The sequence below is a fragment of the Mangifera indica genome, chromosome 10 (genome assembly GCF_011075055.1).
Source record: "Mangifera indica cultivar Alphonso chromosome 10, CATAS_Mindica_2.1, whole genome shotgun sequence".
NCBI lineage: Eukaryota > Viridiplantae > Streptophyta > Magnoliopsida > Sapindales > Anacardiaceae > Mangifera > Mangifera indica.
The window spans coordinates 15,945,894-15,966,209 of record NC_058146.1 but is presented as its reverse complement, the minus strand read 5'-3'; the positions used below and the strand labels follow the sequence as shown (position 1 = coordinate 15,966,209).

Genomic DNA, 20,316 nt, shown 5'->3' with positions numbered 1-20,316 from the left:
ATCATGCATTAGTTTTCTTTTTAGTTTTCAATCGATTTCTAACTAGATTTTATTTGGGCTTGACCTGGATCAAATCCAGCAAGCTAATACGCATAAAATTGTCATTACATAAGCATAAGACATACTGGTGAAGTAAACAAATATTGGCCTGCATAACAGTTTTACATAGAACAAAAATGGGGTGAAAGAAGAAAATAATGCCATGCCTAAACAAGGATACAAACACTTTTTCCTATTTTCATTGCAGTGTTTCAAGATATTCTGGTTGCAGAAAGCGGATAGTATAATTGTGAATGTACACAAATTTATAAAATGACAAATGTACAGATGCAGTGGAAAATGAGCGACAAAGACGGGTACAAAGAAACTCATCTCCTGAAGTGAATATTCACATAGGATGGCTGCAGGAACCAATTATGCTGAATGGAGAGCGCAAGAGGCAAAAATGGATGGAATAGGAATGAAGAATACCTTTTCGTCCGAGTATCTATGGTACCGGCTTCAGGACCTAAAAACAAAACAGGAGGGTCATTACCATACAAGATGCATAAAATCAAACTAATGTAAGCATCAGCTCAGATGATAGATGGAAAAGGACAGAAGATTATGAATTGGGACAAATCATTGTTGATTCCGAAAGAAAATTCTGGTTTAATTTAAAACGGATTGCTGCAAGGTAATAGACAATACCAGGCTTAATCTTAAATTTGAGGGTATGCGGCTGCCTTCTGGAAATGAATTTGATGGGGTGATCTGTTGATTGTCTATGCCGATCAGTTGAAGAAATCAGCTGCAACAACATGGCATAAGCATGGCTATAAATCACTGCAATCTGTCTATTGCATGGTTGCTTGTTTAGCGAAAAAACACAATTGAACGGCAAAATGGTAGTAGCAAAATATATGCTTAACATCACAAACTGAAACCTAAACAGCCATATCAGATGGAGCAGTAAGTTTCAAGTCAGAATCTTTGAAACAGTGAGGCTTCTCATGCAAACGACACAAATCTCAACATTGATGCAGACTAAAATCAGGTCCAATTTCTTAGACATAACTCTCAAAATGCTGTTCTCAACGACTACTAAAAATTGAGTAGTATACAAGTTATAGCTGGTAACTTATGTATGAAAAAGTTCTACTATCATACAGTACGAACTAAAAATATGAGAAAAGGAATCAAACCTTCTCATCATAGCGAAAGAGAGATTGATCAAAATATGGGGAAGGACTCTGTAACTGACAACTAAAAGGCAAAGAAGCCAGCATCTTCTTCACAAACTGCATCAGTTGCTTAGACTGTAAGATAGAGAAGATGCAAACAGAGGAAAGAAAAGAAGAAATAATAAGTGAAAAAAGATAGAGAAATCTAAACCTGCGGAAAACTTCCAGCTTTATTTTTAATGGACCTTAGTTGCTCAAGAGCATAAATGTTGTTTGAGTGTGATGATATGAAGTTCATGTACATTGCATTTCTAGTTGTTGCATGGAAATGATCACAAAACTGCTCAAACAAGAAGTAAAGCTCATCTGCAGAGTTCTACAGAATGTAACAAATCAGGTGCATGTCAGAAAACCACAGATGTCCACTGATAGTATAAGAAAATGAACTTAACTAAACAAAAACTACCTGATAAAATGCAATGACCTCAGTTGTCTCCATATTATATACAAAAAAAAATGCAGTATGCTGATCAGCATTTCGAGATACCTAAAAATCATGTGTCAGTCACAAAATAGTTCATGAAGATGTGGCTTTCATTGATAGTTTATAAAAAATAAATAAATAAATAAACTTCATCTCCATTTGTTTAGGGATGTGATTCTCAAAAGCTTGCAGCATGGCCATGATCTTATAAGAAGAATTTATCAGGTATTATACTATGACTAGAGAGAAGTTAATGAAGATTTAATGGCCCTGTATTTATATTTTATGAGGGGAAAATCCCTTTTTAAGGTTTAGTAAATTGATGTAAAAATGTGGATTTATCAGGGTTCAAGTTGATGAAAATAATCCATGAAGTACAAGCTTGAACCTGACAATGAGAAAAATAAAATAAAATAAAACTCCACAATCAGTGAATTAGGTAACTTTCCAAAACCTCATGGCTAAATTCATGTAAGAAATCTTGGCACCATATTTCCTTCTTAAAACCTTAGGTAAAACTGAGATTTTTTTAACTAGCATATGGTCACAAACACATAAACCAATGATTCCAGGAATTAACATATTATGAATGACAACAAACAGTATATACTGAATTTCAACTCAATGTAGCCCATTTGCTAAACATTTGAAATTAAGAATACAAGAATCAGCAATCCATAAGAATAAATGATAGTCTCAAGCAGTTCAAATGGTCATCAGATGGAAATTGCCAATAAAGGCATGTACATATAACCATCCCACATTGAAATAGGGATGGCAAACAGTAGGAGTTTGTGAAGTACATTGAATGAGGAAGGTCATTCCCTCATGCCAATAGATTCTAGTAATCCGCATATGTATCTATTTAGTACTTATCACATTGTTGAGGCTTTATCACATAGCTAGAAAGAGTAAAATGACTCACCACTGCATCTACACTACCAACCTTGATTAGCAGGTGATGTCGGTCCAGGAACTGTACCTGCCCAATAGTTGTGATTGAATAACTTGTTAGTTTTTATGTCTGCAGATGATCCCCAAAAAAAACCTGTATAGTACTACGCCAAGGAAAACATAGAAGGGATATATAAGAGATATTCAAATTTCACATAAGCGGAGAAATACCAATATAAATACAAGGGCAAAACAAGAAGTTAAATAATACCTTCCAGATAATCAAGTCAGCATAATCTTGAAAATGGAAGTAGAATTTCTTCTTCAGGCATTGGACCCTCTGGTAATCAAAGACATAAGATGCAGAATGGTCATATTAATAGTCTTAAAAAATAAACATAGTCAACAAATTCTCAAAAATCTGCAACTCAGTTTGAACCAAAGTTACTATAAACTAAAAGGCCTTACACTCCATAAAAAGTTAAAAAAAAAAAATCTAAGACTGGGTTCATAAAGACAAAAAAATTACAAGATAAAAAGTATTCACTAAACCACACAAATCCCTCTACTGAAAAATGCATATAAAATTTCAAAACTAAAGTGATTTAGGTCAAATTAGTCTACCTAGATCACTTCTCTGACCCCATATATAACAAAAGGTAAGAAGTCAACTGACCAACCTTTGTTTGATCCGTTTCTTCGTTCCATATTCCTTGGAATATGAATGAAAGCAATCGCTGTTTGATGCCACTCAAAAAGGCATTATCTTGATTGGGTTGGTCATGATTTGAACCATTCTCAATGTGATTTCCAGGCAAGTGATGTAACCTACTTCTGTCAGAAGTTGTCATATACTGCATAAAGTAGTTAATTTGTTAGTTGATAGATCCAGAAAAATCTCAAAATGAATGTCTCTAATCTCCTAACTAATATAAGAAATTGGTAAGTTTAAGATAAATACATAGCAACCATGAATAACTATCGATATGAATTCCATTATATGTGTGCATTCATAACAACCCCTAAATTGTGAACATTAATTTCCGCAGACGGACAGAGTGCCATGTTTATCAAGATTTACAGATACATAAGAGTAAATATGTTGTAAAGTTCAAGTCATAATCAAAAGATTTCACGTTACAACACAAACCTAAGAGAAGGAACAGAAATGACTCTCAAAACAGAATATAAACATAAGCTAATGTAGCCCTATACTTCAAATGTTAAAATTAATCACAATATTCCACAGTAAAAACATTGGAACTGTCAAATAGAGAAACCTTGATTGGAGGAACTGTAACCTTTTTTCAACTACCAACAAATACTACCATCATCAAACACAGCTGAGATGTTTTAGTGATCAATTAGAATATTTACACAAGCCTTCAACCAAAGAGCAGCAATTTTATTAATTTGGAAAACAATATGTCTATATTCAATCAGCATTTAAAAACTTTATTTAAGATAACAATTTCACACACTATGCAAAAAATACAGTGATATCGCTAAAGTAATGTCATAAATCACATAGAAAGGGTTATAGTGATAATCAACCAGGAATTAAAAGTACAATAGTGCTGAGTTTGAATAGTGAACACAATACACACACTGCTGACGACAGAAGTCATATCAAACCTTGAACTGATATTTATCTCACCTGAGAATTAGAATTAAGAAAAAGTTCATCATCTTCACGACAAAATGAGCCAATTTCCCGTACATCAACAAGGTTTCCAGAGTCCCTGATTTGTAGAACATGTATAGTTTGATATCGAAGTGATACAATTGCCAGTAAATCATCATACAAGCATACTCCCAGGTTATGAGCTAAATTGATAAAATCATTGCAAAAGACCTTCTCATCCAGCACAACCCCATCTTCCAACCTAATCATATACATCAATACAAAAAAAAAAGAAGATCTTATGCTTAACTTTCTTACATATGTAAAAGTTTTCTAAACATATATCCCCACATACAAAAACAAGAAAAAACAAACCTCAAGAGATGAAATGTTATTTTTTCTATAAAAGGGACTCCTTGAACAGCTTCTCCAGTGGCAGGAGAATCATGAATTTGAGCAGTAGAGGTAGCAAAGAGTCCGAATTGGTTACCCTCCACGGCGAGGAAGAAGTCCCTGCAAATAATCTCGTTGCAGGAAGCAAGTGTCACACAATACAACTGGGTAAAAAAGCTCTCAAACCTCCGAGCTTTCGGAGGAAGATCATGACTGCTACATTCCTCTTGACACGAAAACGACAGCCAAGTGGGTCTATAAACAATCAAATCCTGATGGTTCCTGCTAAAACTAATAAGATATTGACCATCATCAGTGAACTTGCGAAACAAATGATCGGGGCATTCCACATCATAAATGGTAAAACCCGGGACTAAATTCTCATAGAATCGACGAGCACAATGAACCTACAATATAAATCACACAAATTCACCATTTCCATCAATGGAAAAAACAAAGAGAACAGAAGAATTTAACAATACGAGAATGCCAAAATTCATAAAATAAAATAAAATAAATTGGATAAGCACAAATTTAAAGTGAAAATGTAAAGGGGTTCTGAATTATTTCGAAAAGAAAATTTTGGGGTAATAAATTTACACTGGTGCCGGGAGGAGGAGTGTGAATTTGGCGGTCGAAGATCCTGGAAACGACATTGGTGCTTCGAAACATGAGAGCTGAGCTGATCCACAGCTTGAATCAATGGGAGTTCGAATTTGAGTTGGAGCTTTCGAATTGCTTCTTCGGCATTGTTTTCCTGGTACAAAAGCTTCACTGGGTTGAAGAAAAGGAAGTGAAATTTGAAGGTGAAAGAAACAAAATCATCTTTTGATTTGAGCAAATAAGAAAAAAAACAACCTTCTTTCGCTCCACTTGCAGTTATGTTAACGAGAAAGGGGGCTAGGGCTTTTAAAATCCAATTTATGTCACAATTTCAATTCAATCCATTAACTCTAATATTGTTCCAGGAGCCCTATAGTTAGTATTGCTATCAGTTTCCACCTTCCTTCTCATTTAAGCCTAGGACTGTAGCCAAGTTGAGTATTGTTTGGCTCAAGGTTGACTTAATTTGGTTTATACAAAGCTTGAGATTGGGAGTTGCAGGTTTGAGCTATATATAAATGACTGACTCAAGCTCATTTCAAGAAATTATAATTAAATCTGTAATTTTTATATTTATCAATTGTCTCATATTTAACATTAAAAAGCAAAATCTTAGAGATGTAAGAGAAATTTTTTTAACTTTTAAAAATTTATTAATATTATAATTGAACTGAGTTGCTAGTTTAATAACGTGACTCAAATTCAATTCAATAATAATCGAGCCAAATCCAACTCAATGTGTCAAGCAATGCGTAGCTCTCATGGCATTGTAATTTGATATGAGTCAAATTATACATTATTTGTAAGAAACTTGTTGATGCAAAAATTTTTGTATCAACGAGAAGAACACTAAATTAAAGATGTAATTCAATATAGCACATAGTAAAATAGTAATGAGCTAGAAAAGTTTATAAAGTGATTTAACATCTTACTTAAAAGTCGAGGTTCTTAAAGGAGTTTGACATATTATTAAAAAAATCTACGTATCTTGTTAAGTCATAGTTATATTATGGTCGAAATACTATTTCTTACCTAAAGTATGCTATTCTTTTAAGTATCTCTTTTTTAATTTTGAAAATCTCAATTACCCACTCATGAGTAGTTAAAATTAACGGAACCGTAACATTTAAAACTTTTATCTCTTTTCCCCCCTAAACTTTAAAAACTAAAATTTTTTTCAATCTAAGTTTTAAAAATGACAATTTTCCCCTAGGATTTAGTTTTTAGATCTCTGACACCAAATCCGACCCCATTTCTGGTTGTCTATCCCTCCCGAAGCTTTCTCTCCCTCCGATAGTCTCTCTTCACCCATTTGAATATTTGATCGATGTTGAATAAGGCTTGGAAGACAATGGGAGACGAAGAGCTTCGTCGAGGAATATGAAGCTCTTCGTCTTCCCAAACGTTTTCTTTTGGAAAGATGAAATGTTTCGTCTGCCCTGACGAAGCTCTTCATCTTTCAGATGAAGATCAACATCAAACAGGCATCTAAATAGATGGAGAGAGATCGTCGGAGGGAGAGAAAACTTCAAAAGGGATAGACGACCGACAATAACATCAGATTTGATGCCAGAGATCTAAAAACTAAACCTTAGGGGGAAACTATCATTTTTAAAACTTAGGTTGGAAGAAACTTTTAGTTTTTAAAGTTTAGGGGAGGAAAAGAGATTATATTTTAGTTTATTTTTAATATTATAGATAAAATGATGATTTTACCCTTATTATCGTTAATTTTAACCAGTCATGGATAGGTATTTAGAATTTTCAAAGTTAGAAGGGGGAAACTTGGAAAAAACAACATACTTTGGGTGGGAAATAGTCCTTTGGCCTTATATTATTTAGGAGCGTAATCCTATTTATGACAAAATTGTTATGTGTCCTATTTTGTCTCTGTACAATCTGGAGATGATAATTTTAGCCTAAATTTAGGGTCTTCAATTTTATTAGAAAGGGAATTTTCCAATAGAATCGGGGATGAAGATAAGACAGGAATAAAAAACATCCCTGCAATCAAGTATGGGCCAAAAACAAAGATATATGTGTCATCTCTCTGTCCCATCTCACTCTCGTCCCTATTCTCGTTTCTGTCTAATCTCTATCTCTGTCACCATCTCTATCTCTATTCTTATCTCTGTCTCTGTCTCTTTATATTAATATATTTACTTAAAATATTAATATATCTTTTATAGTTTTAGATAATCTATGTTTTCAAATTTATTTGTGATATATAAAATAGTAGGTTGATTTTAATTTTAATTAATTTTGTTGTTTTATATGTTTATATTGTATTTAGAGGGTTGGCGAGGACGACGATAAAGACGATAAAGAGTTCTTTTTGCCAGTAAGGGATAAGGAAGATATTTTTCTCTGTAGGAAGGGAATAAGACATCTTCGTTATCCCTGTAATAGGGACGAGAAATAGGATATTTGGCCCTATCCCTCCCGTTATCATCTCTAATATGATCCATACAAGAGGTAAGGTTATACGAACCATGCAATTAAATATAATTAATTCTTAGTGTAATAATAAATCTAAAAATTTATTCCAATTTCGCTCCCTATGATAAGTAGATGATATCAATAAAAAATAATTGTTATTCTATAAAGATATGGGAAGTCCTGTACTTTCAATATTAAAAAAATAAAGTTCGGTGTGACAATTTGAGATCTCCAGTTGTTCTGATCACCTTTTATCAAAAACATTTTGTGTTGGAAACTAAGCTTAATTTTCAAAAGGGAACCGAGAAGTGTTGCTGATGATGATCACATATGTAATTTCACACGTTTAATTCAAAGTCCCAGTCACAAGCTCTTGTTTATGACTCATGTAAATGAAATTATTGATTATTGGGATAATAACTTCTAAAGTTATTGAAATCCCATTGATTATTCTCACACTTAGTTTATAGGCCGTATAACGACCCCTTTGATGGCAAGTCCTCTCTTCCATTGCCCAGCCTCAATTTCATACATGGAGATTTCCAGGTCCCCAGCCTTCTCAGTGGAAGTCCGAAACTCGCCAACCAGGACCTCTATCCATTGATTTCTTGGCTTCATCTTCAGGTTTTCTTTGTGCTCTATCTTGATTCCATTTGGAAGTAGCAGTCTCAAGTTCACTGGAGTATCCCATCCATGAGCTCCCTCCTTCAACATTATGATAAAGACAGCTTCGTACAAAGTCCTTGGAGTGAGCTTTGCTGTCCCAAATCTCACATTGATCTCCAGCCAGCACACGTTCAATAGTTCAGCCACATCAATAAGAACATTACTGCCAAAAATCACTTACACGATCATGAGAATATTACTGCGCGCTCAGTAAACTCATCCATTGGTTTAACATATTTTCTTGCTAAAGTTGGTGATATGAATGCAACACTCTTAAAATAAATTGCATATCAACAAAACGATATTAGATATGTATAAAAATCACACATCTTAGTTTGCAAAGCCTCTAAAAAATAACTGTGATGGACTGTGTCAATAAAATAGAAAATATTTTGATAATGGGTAAACCATTGGACTAGAATGTTGTAAATTAATTAGAGCCACTATGCATGTGATCCTCTTGACCGATGTTGGAGCCAAATACAAGACAAATCCTTCATCGATGACAAAGTTGGATATGACATCCTAGGGGATGATAAGACAAACACTAACACTAGAGTTGGATATGTATAACATCCTATGATAAAGATACATTAATTGGTATTTCACATTGCTTAGAAATGATAAGACAAAACTAGTCTAATAATTTCAAACATTGATGATAAAATTGGGTATATATGGGCATCCTATAACAAAGACACATTACAAAGATAAGTTTATAAATATCTCATATCTCTTGGAGGATGATAACACAAAATTTGTCAAATAATTTATGAGCTAAGCATGCCAAGGGATGATAAGACAAACAGAGATGACAAAGTTGGGTATGTACAAAGGTATGTTTATGAGCATCTCACATTGTTTAGGAGATAATAACTTAAGACTGGTTAAAACTGTTAAAGCACATTTTAGGTAAATAATATATTGTGTATTCAAAATAGGTAATATTTTTATAATTCTCAAAACAGTATAACAATCCTCTTAGATGTGGCATACATGAGAACAACTCTATTGTATTTACCTTGTCTCTTCAAGGGAAGTCCACTTCCAATAACGTTGGTCGTCCCCCCAAGTGACTGAGAGATCCCTAGCAAACAGCATGAAGCTGTTGCTTCCAGACTTTTTGTCAAGCCAATACTTCTGTAATCATTACACATGCATGTCAATGGTAGAAACCCTAAAAGCGATATTTAAGTACAGTTTGCAAGATATGGACTTACCTTTTTCTTTCCATTTAAGAAAACTCCGGCGTAGAGCTGATCCTGAATCTTCTTCTGAGAGGACATGTCGATCGGCGAGTCTGCCTCTCTAAGAATGGCCTCATAGTTGTCTGGGAGTTTATTCCCAGTTGTTTTCTCGACTACTTCCTCTGACTTGGTGTGGGAAACCTGTACTTCTTGACCTGATTGTGTCTGTGAAAAAGGATCTTCATCTGACCATCCAGCTCCCATCTCTTGAAGACCATCTTGGCTAGTTCCCCATTTAGTCTAGGTTTTATAGCATATGAAAAGGGTCAAATTAAACAAAGTTTGATGCTCAGTAAAGCTCTTATTCTTATCAGCAATCCAGAAATGATTCCTACATCTTTATCAGAAAAAGAAGGGATTTATTCTGTTACAAGGCATACATTTAATTATTCCTTTTACACATAGTTACAAGTGGATTCGATCCGAATTGATTTGGGTCGAATAAGCCAATCTTAAGTTAGAGTTAACTCAACAACTTGTCTCAAGATCAATTAGATTGAAACAAATAAGCTCTAACTTGAGATTAATTCAGACTTAAAAGAGTCAATTCGAGATTAACGGGTATTTAAACTTATAACAATTCCTTCGAACAAATGTCATTATGCTAAATCTGTAGAGTTTTAGATGTCACAAAACTTTCTAGTTTTAGTGTTTATTTTTAATTTTTTTCTTTCTTTTTTTTTTCTAGGGTTTTCTAAAACTATTTAAAGGGTTGTTTAAAGAAAGAATAGAACATTTGTTGAGATTAATGCGTCTTGATATATGGTTTAAGTGCTTATAAGTTATTTTATTAAAATTTTCTTATCATTCTCAAATGATATGAGATACATATATATATATAATATTTCTTTTTTGTTTTGCTAATATGAAATTTGTATAGTGGTGTTACGTTGACATTATGATAAAGAAAAGAGAAGATAATTTATAGGAAATAATAGTAAAATTGATTAAATTTATACCTTTATCATAAAAAAGATTTATTCCTTGATAAGAACACTTATTTTCACTTTCATGAGAATCTTGATTTACTTTCCAAAAGCAAGAAAGAGATTCTGTCCACCACTAGATAGCATGATCTATGCACCGTCCAATATTACCTCCTTATGTATTATAATTAAAAAGGTAACAAGTTAAAATGTAACACCCAACAAATCTCAGCAATGATGTCGAGTTTGTCCATTCGTTATAGTAGATATCTAATCAGTGATATCATTTATCCCTCTGATAATATTGTTAATTATATTAATAACCTTCAATTGATATTGTGCACTAGCTTGAGCTATGTATTATAGATTTAATCTCAGCTCGTCTTGAGATGCACGCATTTGTTTATTTGATAGTATTATTCATCTTGTTAGTAATATTATTTATCCCTCCTACGATATTATTTATCTTATTGATAACACTTTAATGATGTTGTGTATTAGCTCGAGTTGGATATCATAGATTCGCTCTAAGCTAGAGTTGGCCCCAAACTGGACTCGAATCTAAAACACCCCAGTTGATAAAGTGGAGTGAATAGCATGGGATATTTTAGATAATCATCAAACATGAATATTGTTAAGTATCAAACATGGATATTACTTAGATGTTTTTCATTCATGCATTTTGAACTTTTTATTACTTTCTAGGTTTTAGTCTATATTTATTGTAATCTGCATACAAAATAGGTGCAACCTAATACAAACATACAATTTGTAAGTACACATATAAAATATTTTTCAGTTAAGTTTTTCATACAGAAGTTGTATCATAGTGCATGTAAAAACAAGTGAGTGTGTCAAAAAATAGAGTGAGCTAAGATCAAAATCTCAGCAAGAGAGAAAACAAAATAACAATTTTCCATCTTATAATCTTCTTCATTTATAATTAAAAGCTTTCCACTTTTTGTGTATGGGTTTCCTCATAATCTTGTGCTCTTGTTAGGAATATTTGTGCACTTTGTTTTCTATTTTCTTTGGGTTTTTGTTAATGTTTAATTTTGGATCTTTATCACTTATTATTTAACAAACATGCAATTAAATAGCAACCAATAAGAAACAAAAATGATTTACTTGGTTCAAGTTTCAAAATTGAAACCCTATTTCCAAAGTAAAGGATATTTCTCTAATTAGTCCACTAATTTCAATATCAATGTTTATAAATTATAATACAAATACAAACAATCGAACAAAGACACAAAGTTACCATATTTGACTCAAAACAGCGGTGATCGAAGACTACACTCCAACATTAGATCGATCGAGATTGATGACCAATCAAAGAAAACCCTATGTTGTAAACCCTAGCAAAGTAGAAAGCAATCGCACACCGAAGAGCAAAGCACAAATGACTAACGTGTTGACTCAAAAGAGAAAAACACAAATTTATACTTGGGATAAATTCTCCATGAATTTATGATTCTGCCTCTGCCTTCATTTACTTAAATGACCCTAACTCCATCAAGTTACAAAGATACCCTTAATGTAAAAGTTGAAGACAAAATATAACAGTTTTTTAACAATTTCATTTTCTGATGCTCAAATTGTGAGAACATAATCTCTTATTATTGCTGCTGTTTATTATTATCTCATACATAATAACGCCCTCACATTTTTATTCATTACATAGTCATATAGTGAGAGCTACTAGTCCCACTGTTGATTATCATCGTGCTCAGTTTCTGTACGGCACTATGAGGAGCTGATGATAATTTTGTTCACAACAATCCCTTTCTTCGACTGCGAGCCGTCCTCATACATGGAGACTTCCAAATCCCCAGTGGTGCTGATACTAGTTGAAAATTTGCCAACTTTGATCATTGTCCATTTTTTTTCTGGGAGTTTACTCAGATCTTCCGTGCGTTCAATCGGATTTTGACCGGGGACGACAAGCTTCAGGTGCACTGGATGGTCTTCCCAGCCTTCACATCCTTCCAGTTTCATTATGATAAATGAAACTTTGTATTGAAGCGTTGGGGTGAGATATCGTGTAGGGAATTTCTTGCTCACGTCAAACGAAGACGCGTTCAATAGTGCAGCCACCTCCACTTCAACAGAGGACCTGAAAAATAGAATTAATTACAGTTTAAACAAAGTTCATTCGGTAAGGCTTATTTGATCTTAAAAAAATATATAGTTTTTCATAAGGAAGTCAAATTTCTAAAATAGAATGGTGGCGAATTCTAGAACAGACGTTTCAGGTTGAAAAAGGGGTATTATAGTGACATTACAAGCGTTCCAGTGCAATGAACGGGTGTTCCACCTATAACTTTAATTCTAAGCGGAATAGGTTATTACCTGTGGAATCGTCTCATTCCTAGTTTAAACAGTCATGACTTTATAATTTCAAATCGGGCATTCCAACAAATATAGTGATCATTATATTGCAGATATGAATATATAATGTCCTTGAATTTTATTTAGTTTTAAGAGAGACTTAAGAGGTTGGCCAAGGTTCTCAGTTTTTTCACTTGAGATTCAAGAAAGTTATCAATCTTCTGCGTTTTTCTTGTAATGAAAACTTTGATACAGTGACTTCTCCATCAGTTACCCACTTGGTTTTTCTCTTTTGTTCAAGCATTATTGTGGTTTGTTTGCTTTCATTACTTGTTTCACGGATTTCCGGATAACACTGAATAGAAAATCTTTGTTCACATAGAAAGTAAAGTAGCTTGAAATATATACCTTCCTAAGTCTGGCATGTAAATCCACTTCCACTTACTTGAATCATTTCCCCCAGCAACAATCAGGCCCCTGGCATAAATCTCAAAGCAGTTCACACCCATAATCTGATCAAACCAGAACTTCTGCAGAAATATAAGATATTAACAAGTATTAGCATTGAACTTGCCTATAATACCAGTAAAATATAATTAAAGATGATGGAAAAAAATAAAAACTGCAAAACGGGGATAACTTTCCAGTTTGTTTTGATTCAGCAGGATTCTTCTGTTTCCGGTTACTCTTACTGTTGATTTTTGTTACATGCAGACGTAGAATTTATAGGCTGAGATGGTCGAATAAATTACTCTGATTGATTTCTGCTTGGTATATGAAAAAGGTTTATTCCTTTATAAGATAATGCATGCATGAATTATTCCTTCTAAAATGGACAAAATGATAAATGAGATTCCTTGCCCACAACTTTTACATGTGGTGACCAATCCTATATCCACAAATCATAAGAAAGATGATGTATATTTATATGTACTCACTGCATCTCATTTACAATATATATATATATATATTTATTTATTTATTTATTTATTTATTTATTTCAAACTAAAGTTGTTATTCTATTGCTAAAGTGAGAGATTCTCTAGCACATCTAAATTATGAAAGATATATTCCTTATGATAATGTTGAAGCACAGGCTCAGATGTGGGGAAGGTTTCATTTACTTTTACTCTCTAATAGATCTAGTTGAGTGGTCTAATGTGCAAAGAGAGGATTGTTAAGAATCTCATATTGGTTAGAAAACAAAGGCCTGAGAGGAGGATTGTCGAGTGTTGAGAATCTCATATTGGTTATTAGGATATAAATTGGATGTCGTCTTTTGTTTTTGGTAAGTAAATATATATATTAACAAAAGCAATGAGTCTTCTAAAAAGAGGATCTAAGAAACCTATGTTCATCCTTCTATACAGAAGGATAGCACAAACAACAAACTAAGCTCAACCTAAGCCTACACAACCAAGGCTAAAACAACAATTACTCCTTTTGAATGTTTGTCAAAATTCATACAGTGATAGAGATCAAGAGAAGAAAAAAGCAAAAGCATTACAAACCCCTAACACTTGTAGAGTATATAGGTGTGAGATTAAATTTTTGGAATAGGAGTGACACATTAACCCAATAACACTTGCACACGAGCTACACTGCTCATAGCAGAAAAAAGTAGGCTAACTCCTTAGGGACTAACTCCTTAGGAATCTTCAAATATTATATAGAAAGGATTGGAAACAACAACAATTATAACAAATTCATTAGAAGTTAATCTATATATCAAATAAAAGAGTAAAGACAATAGAAGTAAAAACAAAAGAAAAGTTATAAGAATATATAATGTCAAGATTTATAGTAGCATATAAACTTTAAAAACTTAAAGCAGTCGGCAATGGAAAATCTAAAGACTTGATAGCGTCTTCTTTTCTACACAACTCAATCATGTCTTCCTTGCACATAAATCTTTGGAGTTCCCCATATCAATAACACCAGAATATATGTTACAATCCAAAGAGAATCAAAGTGTACATTGATGATGAAGGATCCACTCATCAACCAGAAGAACAAGAAACCTCCTCTCCATTAGAGCTATAAACTCCTCATGTCATCACTTAACAAAGCAAACTAAACACCATACACTTTCTTTGTGTTTTTTAATTTGAAGATAAAAAGAAAAAGAATGAAATAATCGGGTAGGCAATAATATTTGAAAGAAAGTATAATTTTCAGGAATATAGTATATATATTCTTATATAAATGTAGTATATATATTTTTAATTTGAGGAATGTAATTTTCGGGAATATGGTATATATATTTTTAATTTGAGTTAGTAATTCTTATCTAGAACTTGAGCTTATAACTCTCAAGTTTATCAAACTTAGGCCTTATATAAACTCAGTCAAGTCAAAGTTCAAATCCAGAAATACTCAGTTTGGCTCCATTACAGTTTTACTTGCAAACTATTAAAATTTGATGCTGATATTCTCATCTTAATTAACATGTCATGATTTTTTAAGTTGAGAAAAATATGTTGAATATATACCATTATTCCAATTCATAATTTTGGTAAATTAGGCATGGATAAATATGATTAATAGATATCTTATTTCAAATACAGATAAATATTATCCATTCAAAAAAATTAAAAAAAATGTTAAATTATCATACTTTTATTATATATAAGAGTGATTACAAGTCTTAAATATGAAATTAAGAATTAAAATCTTTATAAATAAAACAATAAATTTTGTACACTTAATAATGATAATGTATTAATTAAATGATTTTAAATTAAAAATAAAATAACACTTATTCATATAATGACAATCAATATTAGTATCCAAGTTGGTACTATGTATTGTACTAGTCCATAACACCCAAATAAGGCATGACATGGCTTGACCTAACCCACAAAATACCATCCTATTACGAATTTGTATCACCTTTTAAGTTTGTTCACTCTCTTGTGGGGTGTAAATGAACTAAGCTCAAGTTTAGCTCTCGAGCTGAATTTAAACTGCTTGGGATTGCTCTTGAGCCAAGCTCAATCTTAATGTTAGATGGTCTGGTAAGCTCACAAACTCATGGCTGAAATAAAATGTTAATATATACTTAATAGTTTTAAATCTTATATTTACATCCTTAAAATAATTAATAAATATATAAGTTAAAAATTAAAAGGTTTAAATATATTTTTTAAGTCAACCAGGAGTCATCCATTCATGTCTACTCTTCCCCAAAATAATTGAGTTGAGTTTGAGTTAAACACTACTTCGTTTAGCTCCACTGCATTACATCTTTGCTCTCATTTATTATTGGTATATTTGTGGCATACATGCATTAATTTGTGATATTACAAAATGTGACTAATTTGATAAAAATAAAAAAAACAACATATTATGATCTGGTTTGGGTGAGAAAGAAGCTGCACTAAACGATAAACTTTGATTTTCAGACTTTTTTTTTATTCCCTATTTGTTTTGGTTTAAGATTTTGTTGAATTCAAGCCATGCTCATCTCTAATCCATTCCAGACCATACACATGCCGACATATTACCCATCCAATGTGGAAAGAGTCAATAGTTTGCGACAAATTCAAGAATATGAGATATGTGAGTCACATGTGATAATAAAATAAAAGAGAAATCCTTGTCATTACATTATCTCTTCCAATATAAAAAACCAGTCGATTTCAACTATGAAGTAGATTTGTGGACCATTGAACTACCAGTTTATATCGCCGCTTTCACTTGGGTCAAATAAAAACACTTAGAACAAAGAAAGATTAACGTAATCACATGAACAATGTTCACAACAAACTCTTCATCATATTTTCATAATCATCACCATCAGTTTTTGTTTGTGTTTCTGATTCTTTGTTGCATTTTTTCTCTTCCAAATTCATCTGTCCTTGCAACAGCACCACCAGTAGGCTATGGCTACTTTGTTCAATCTGTCACCGTTGACTCCGCCGTCAAGTCATCATTGACCGCCCATCTTGGTCTCATCAAGGAGTCTTCTGTTTATGGAGCTGATATTCGGAGTCTCAATCTTCTTGCCAGGTTTGTATTGCTTCACTTTGAGAATCTTATATATGTTGAAGTTTAAGTGTTACAGATTTCTGAATTTGAATGAAAGCATTGAAGCGAGAAGTGAGTTTTACGGAGTGGATTTTTATTGTTTTACAAGTTTATGAAATGGGAATTTGTTGTGAATTTGATGAGATTGATTGGTGAAAATAATGGAAATGGTTAATTTATGGTGTGTGCATTTCTGCAGTTTTGAGACCAAAGAGCGTTTGAGAGTTAGAATAACAGATTCCAAATCCAAAAGATGGGAAATCCCAGAAGAAATCATTCCCCGCCAATCTTATTTTTCTCACCGGTTACTGCCAGAAAACGCCACAAACTCGCCGGTAATCAAGCTGGAAAACCTCATATTAGCAGATCCCACTTCAGATTTAGTCTTCACCCTCAAGAACACCACCCCATTTGGCTTTGCCGTGTGGCGGCGGTCCTCTGGGGAAATCCTCTTTGACACCTCCCCCAACCCTGCAAATCCAGACACTTTCTTGGTGTTTAAGGATCAATACATTCAATTTTCATCCGCTTTGCCAAAGGAAAGGGCTTCCCTTTATGGACTTGGAGAGCACACAAAGAGGTCCTTCAAGTTGACCCCTGATGAGATCTTAACTTTGTGGAATTCGGATACGGGGTCCGCGAATCTTGATGTCAACCTGTATGGTTCTCACCCTTTTTACATTGACGTGAGATCCCCAAAAGGGACAACTCATGGAGTTTTGCTCTTTAATAGCAATGGCATGGATATCATCTATACTGGTGATCGGATAACTTATAAGGTTATTGGAGGTATCATTGATTTGTATTTCTTTGCTGGACCCTTGCCGGACACTGTCATACAGCAGTATACAGAGTTGATTGGCCGGCCTACCCCCATGCCATATTGGTCCTTCGGTATGTATTAAGTTGTTTCATCGATTTCCATTGAGCGGTTTAATTTTTCCATGTTGCAATTGTACATGATTAGAACTTTGAGATTAGAATACTCAATGTTCATGTGTTGCAGTCTTGTGCGGTATAACTGTAATGGTGGATTTGAGTTTGGTGAAAAATATACAGCAGCTTTAGTTGCAATCTTCGCAGTTTTGCTGCTTTGATTCTATCTCAGTATATCATATAATGCTGTTAAGTTGGTTTCAGAGCTGACCTGCCAATTTTATAGAATGACAAATTATATCATACTCAGTCGTTGTTCTAATTTTCTTTCTGAAAATGTACAGGATTTCATCAGTGTCGATATGGTTACAAAAACGTGTCTGATGTTGAATCTGTGGTTGCTGGCTATGCGAAAGCTCGTATTCCTCTTGAAGTTATGTGGACAGATATCGATTACATGGATGCATATAAAGATTTCACTCTTGATCCCATCAACTTCCCAGTGGAGCCAATGAAAAAATTTGTTGATACACTTCACCAAAATGGTCAAAGATATGTGCTCATCCTGGATCCTGGTATGACGTTATTGACAGCAAATTTCACTTATTGAACCATATGGAAGAAAATCATTTTTTCACAATAGTAAAAATATTGAGGTATGTTTTCCACAGGTATCAGTGTGAATAAGACCTATAGAACCTTCATCAGAGGGATGGAAGCTGACATCTTTATAAAACGTGATGGTGTTCCTTATCTAGGCAGCGTTTGGCCTGGACCGGTCTACTTTCCTGACTTTGTAAATCCAGCTGCTGAAACCTTTTGGGAAGGAGAGATCAAACTATTTCGAGATGTTCTCCCAATGGATGGTCTTTGGCTTGACATGAATGAGATTTCTAATTTCATCACCTCCCCCCCAACCCCATCTTCTACCCTCGACGATCCTCCCTACAAGATAAACAACAATGGAAGAAGGCGACCAATTAATAATAACACTGTTCCGGCAACAGCACTGCATTTTGGTAACATTACAGAATATAATTCTCATAACCTCTATGGGCTCCTAGAGGCAAAAGCTACTCGTTCTGCCTTGATCAATGTTATCAGAAAAAGACCATTTATACTGTCTAGATCAACTTTTGTGAGCTCTGGAAAGTACACAGCGCATTGGACTGGAGATAACGCTGCCACATGGAATGATTTGGCATACTCAATTCCAACCATGTTGAATTTTGGACTCTTTGGAATTCCCATGGTTGGAGCTGATATCTGTGGATTTTCTAAAGATACAACTGAAGAACTCTGTCGACGATGGATTCAGGTAAGACTTCTAGACCTTAAAACACTCCATAGATATTAAAGTTTTAATCTTCTTTATGTGAAGTAATTTCAAAATCTTTCCTGAAAGCAGCTAGGCGCCTTTTACCCATTTGCGAGAGATCACTCTGATAAGTTTACAAGGCGTCAGGAACTCTATCTTTGGGATTCAGTTGCTGCAACAGCAAGGAAAGTGCTTGGACTCCGATATCGGCTCCTCCCTTACTTCTACACGTTAATGTATGAGGCACATACAAAAGGAACCCCCATTACAAGACCTCTGTTCTTTTCTTTCCCTCAAGATACCAAAACTTATGGAATCAATGCACAGTTTCTGATTGGCAAAGGCATCATGGTATCTCCAGTATTAAAGCCAGCTGCAATTTCTGTTGATGCATACTTCCCAAAAGGAAATTGGTTTGATCTATTTAACTACTCAAACTCAGTTAGTTCAACTTCAGGAACACAAGTGACACTTACTGCGCCATCTGATCACATAAATGTGCATGTTCGAGAAGGTAATATTTTGGCTTTGCAAGGAGAGGCCATGACAACTACAGCAGCCCGCAAAACACCATTCAAACTCTTAGTGATTATCAGCAGGAAGGAAAATAGCACTGGGGAAGTTTTCTTGGATGATGGTGAAGAGGTGGGCATGGGAAAAGAGGGGGGTAAGTGGACTTTGGTGAGATTTTATGGCGAAATAGTGAAGAACAATCTCACCATTGGATCAGAAGTTCTAAACAGCGATTTTGCTTTGAGCCAGAAATGGATCATAAACAAAGTGACTGTCATAGGAGTAAAAAAGGTTCGCAGACTGAAGAATTATGAAGTCAAGATCACCAAAGGAACAAAGTTTATTGCAAATGCGGTCGCTAAGGCAAGTAGAAACAATAATCCCCATTTTCTTACTTTAGAAATCCCAGATCTTTCACTACCAATAGGTAAAGATTTCAAGCTGGAATTGAAACTATGACATCAAATAAAATGCAACAACGTAATGCAGATTCCAAATAGATCTTAGTAAGGATTGTGAATCCTTCTGACTATTGTAACTGATTTTCAGTGAAGACTTTATATGAATATTTCATCTGTACCAAATCTGGCCAGCGTCTTTTTTTCTAAGCAAATTTAAGATGCCTATACAGAACCTGAAAGTACAGATAAACAATCCAATGCTTCAAACTGAGCCATTAAATGATAGGGGACGAAGTGAACACAAAGAGACAATCCCAGCTCTACGATAGGAAAGTGGAAATCTATTTGTAAACACAGCAAATTAGAAATAATACCAGCTTCAAGGCACAAGAACCTCCACCATAATCGC

The 20,316-nt window shown here is 33.9% G+C and overlaps 4 protein-coding genes across 5 annotated transcripts; 1 reads left to right on the top strand and 3 right to left on the bottom strand.

Moving 5' to 3' along the window:
• Positions 1-128: 128 nt before the first annotated feature.
• Positions 129-5,451, bottom strand: LOC123228362 (light-mediated development protein DET1). Of its 2 annotated transcripts, none has more exons than XM_044653736.1 (11): positions 5,159-5,451; positions 4,541-4,965; positions 4,199-4,427; positions 3,222-3,395; positions 2,813-2,881; positions 2,573-2,629; positions 1,630-1,710; positions 1,375-1,539; positions 1,185-1,280; positions 691-790; positions 129-508 (listed from the first exon to the last, which is right to left on the bottom strand). In XM_044653736.1, exons 1-11 carry the CDS (start codon positions 5,228-5,230, stop codon positions 369-371), a joined length of 1,608 nt encoding a protein of 535 aa, XP_044509671.1. In that variant the 5' UTR covers positions 5,231-5,451; the 3' UTR covers positions 129-368. The 2 variants fall into 2 exon arrangements, with proteins under 2 accessions (XP_044509671.1, XP_044509672.1); XM_044653737.1 differs by having other exon boundaries at positions 2,594-2,629.
• Positions 5,452-7,909: 2,458 nt separating this feature from the next.
• On the bottom strand, positions 7,910-9,754 carry LOC123227220 (protein PHLOEM PROTEIN 2-LIKE A1-like). Its single transcript, XM_044651926.1, has 3 exons — positions 9,487-9,754; positions 9,288-9,406; positions 7,910-8,429 (listed from the first exon to the last, which is right to left on the bottom strand). The coding sequence occupies exons 1-3, from the start codon at positions 9,715-9,717 to the stop codon at positions 8,060-8,062; spliced, it is 720 nt and encodes a 239-aa protein (XP_044507861.1). The 5' UTR covers positions 9,718-9,754; the 3' UTR covers positions 7,910-8,059.
• A 2,283-nt stretch (positions 9,755-12,037) lies between these two features.
• Positions 12,038-13,529, bottom strand: LOC123227393 (protein PHLOEM PROTEIN 2-LIKE A1-like). The gene is made up of 3 exons (XM_044652172.1): positions 13,415-13,529; positions 13,179-13,300; positions 12,038-12,555 (listed from the first exon to the last, which is right to left on the bottom strand). The coding sequence occupies exons 2-3, from the start codon at positions 13,277-13,279 to the stop codon at positions 12,186-12,188; spliced, it is 471 nt and encodes a 156-aa protein (XP_044508107.1). The 5' UTR covers positions 13,280-13,300; positions 13,415-13,529; the 3' UTR covers positions 12,038-12,185.
• Positions 13,530-16,413: 2,884 nt separating this feature from the next.
• Positions 16,414-20,090, top strand: LOC123227141 (alpha-glucosidase-like). Its single transcript, XM_044651827.1, has 5 exons — positions 16,414-16,781; positions 16,999-17,693; positions 18,020-18,250; positions 18,347-18,993; positions 19,084-20,090. Exons 1-5 carry the CDS (start codon positions 16,525-16,527, stop codon positions 19,963-19,965), a joined length of 2,712 nt encoding a protein of 903 aa, XP_044507762.1. The 5' UTR covers positions 16,414-16,524; the 3' UTR covers positions 19,966-20,090.
• The last annotated feature ends 226 nt before the right edge of the window (positions 20,091-20,316 follow it).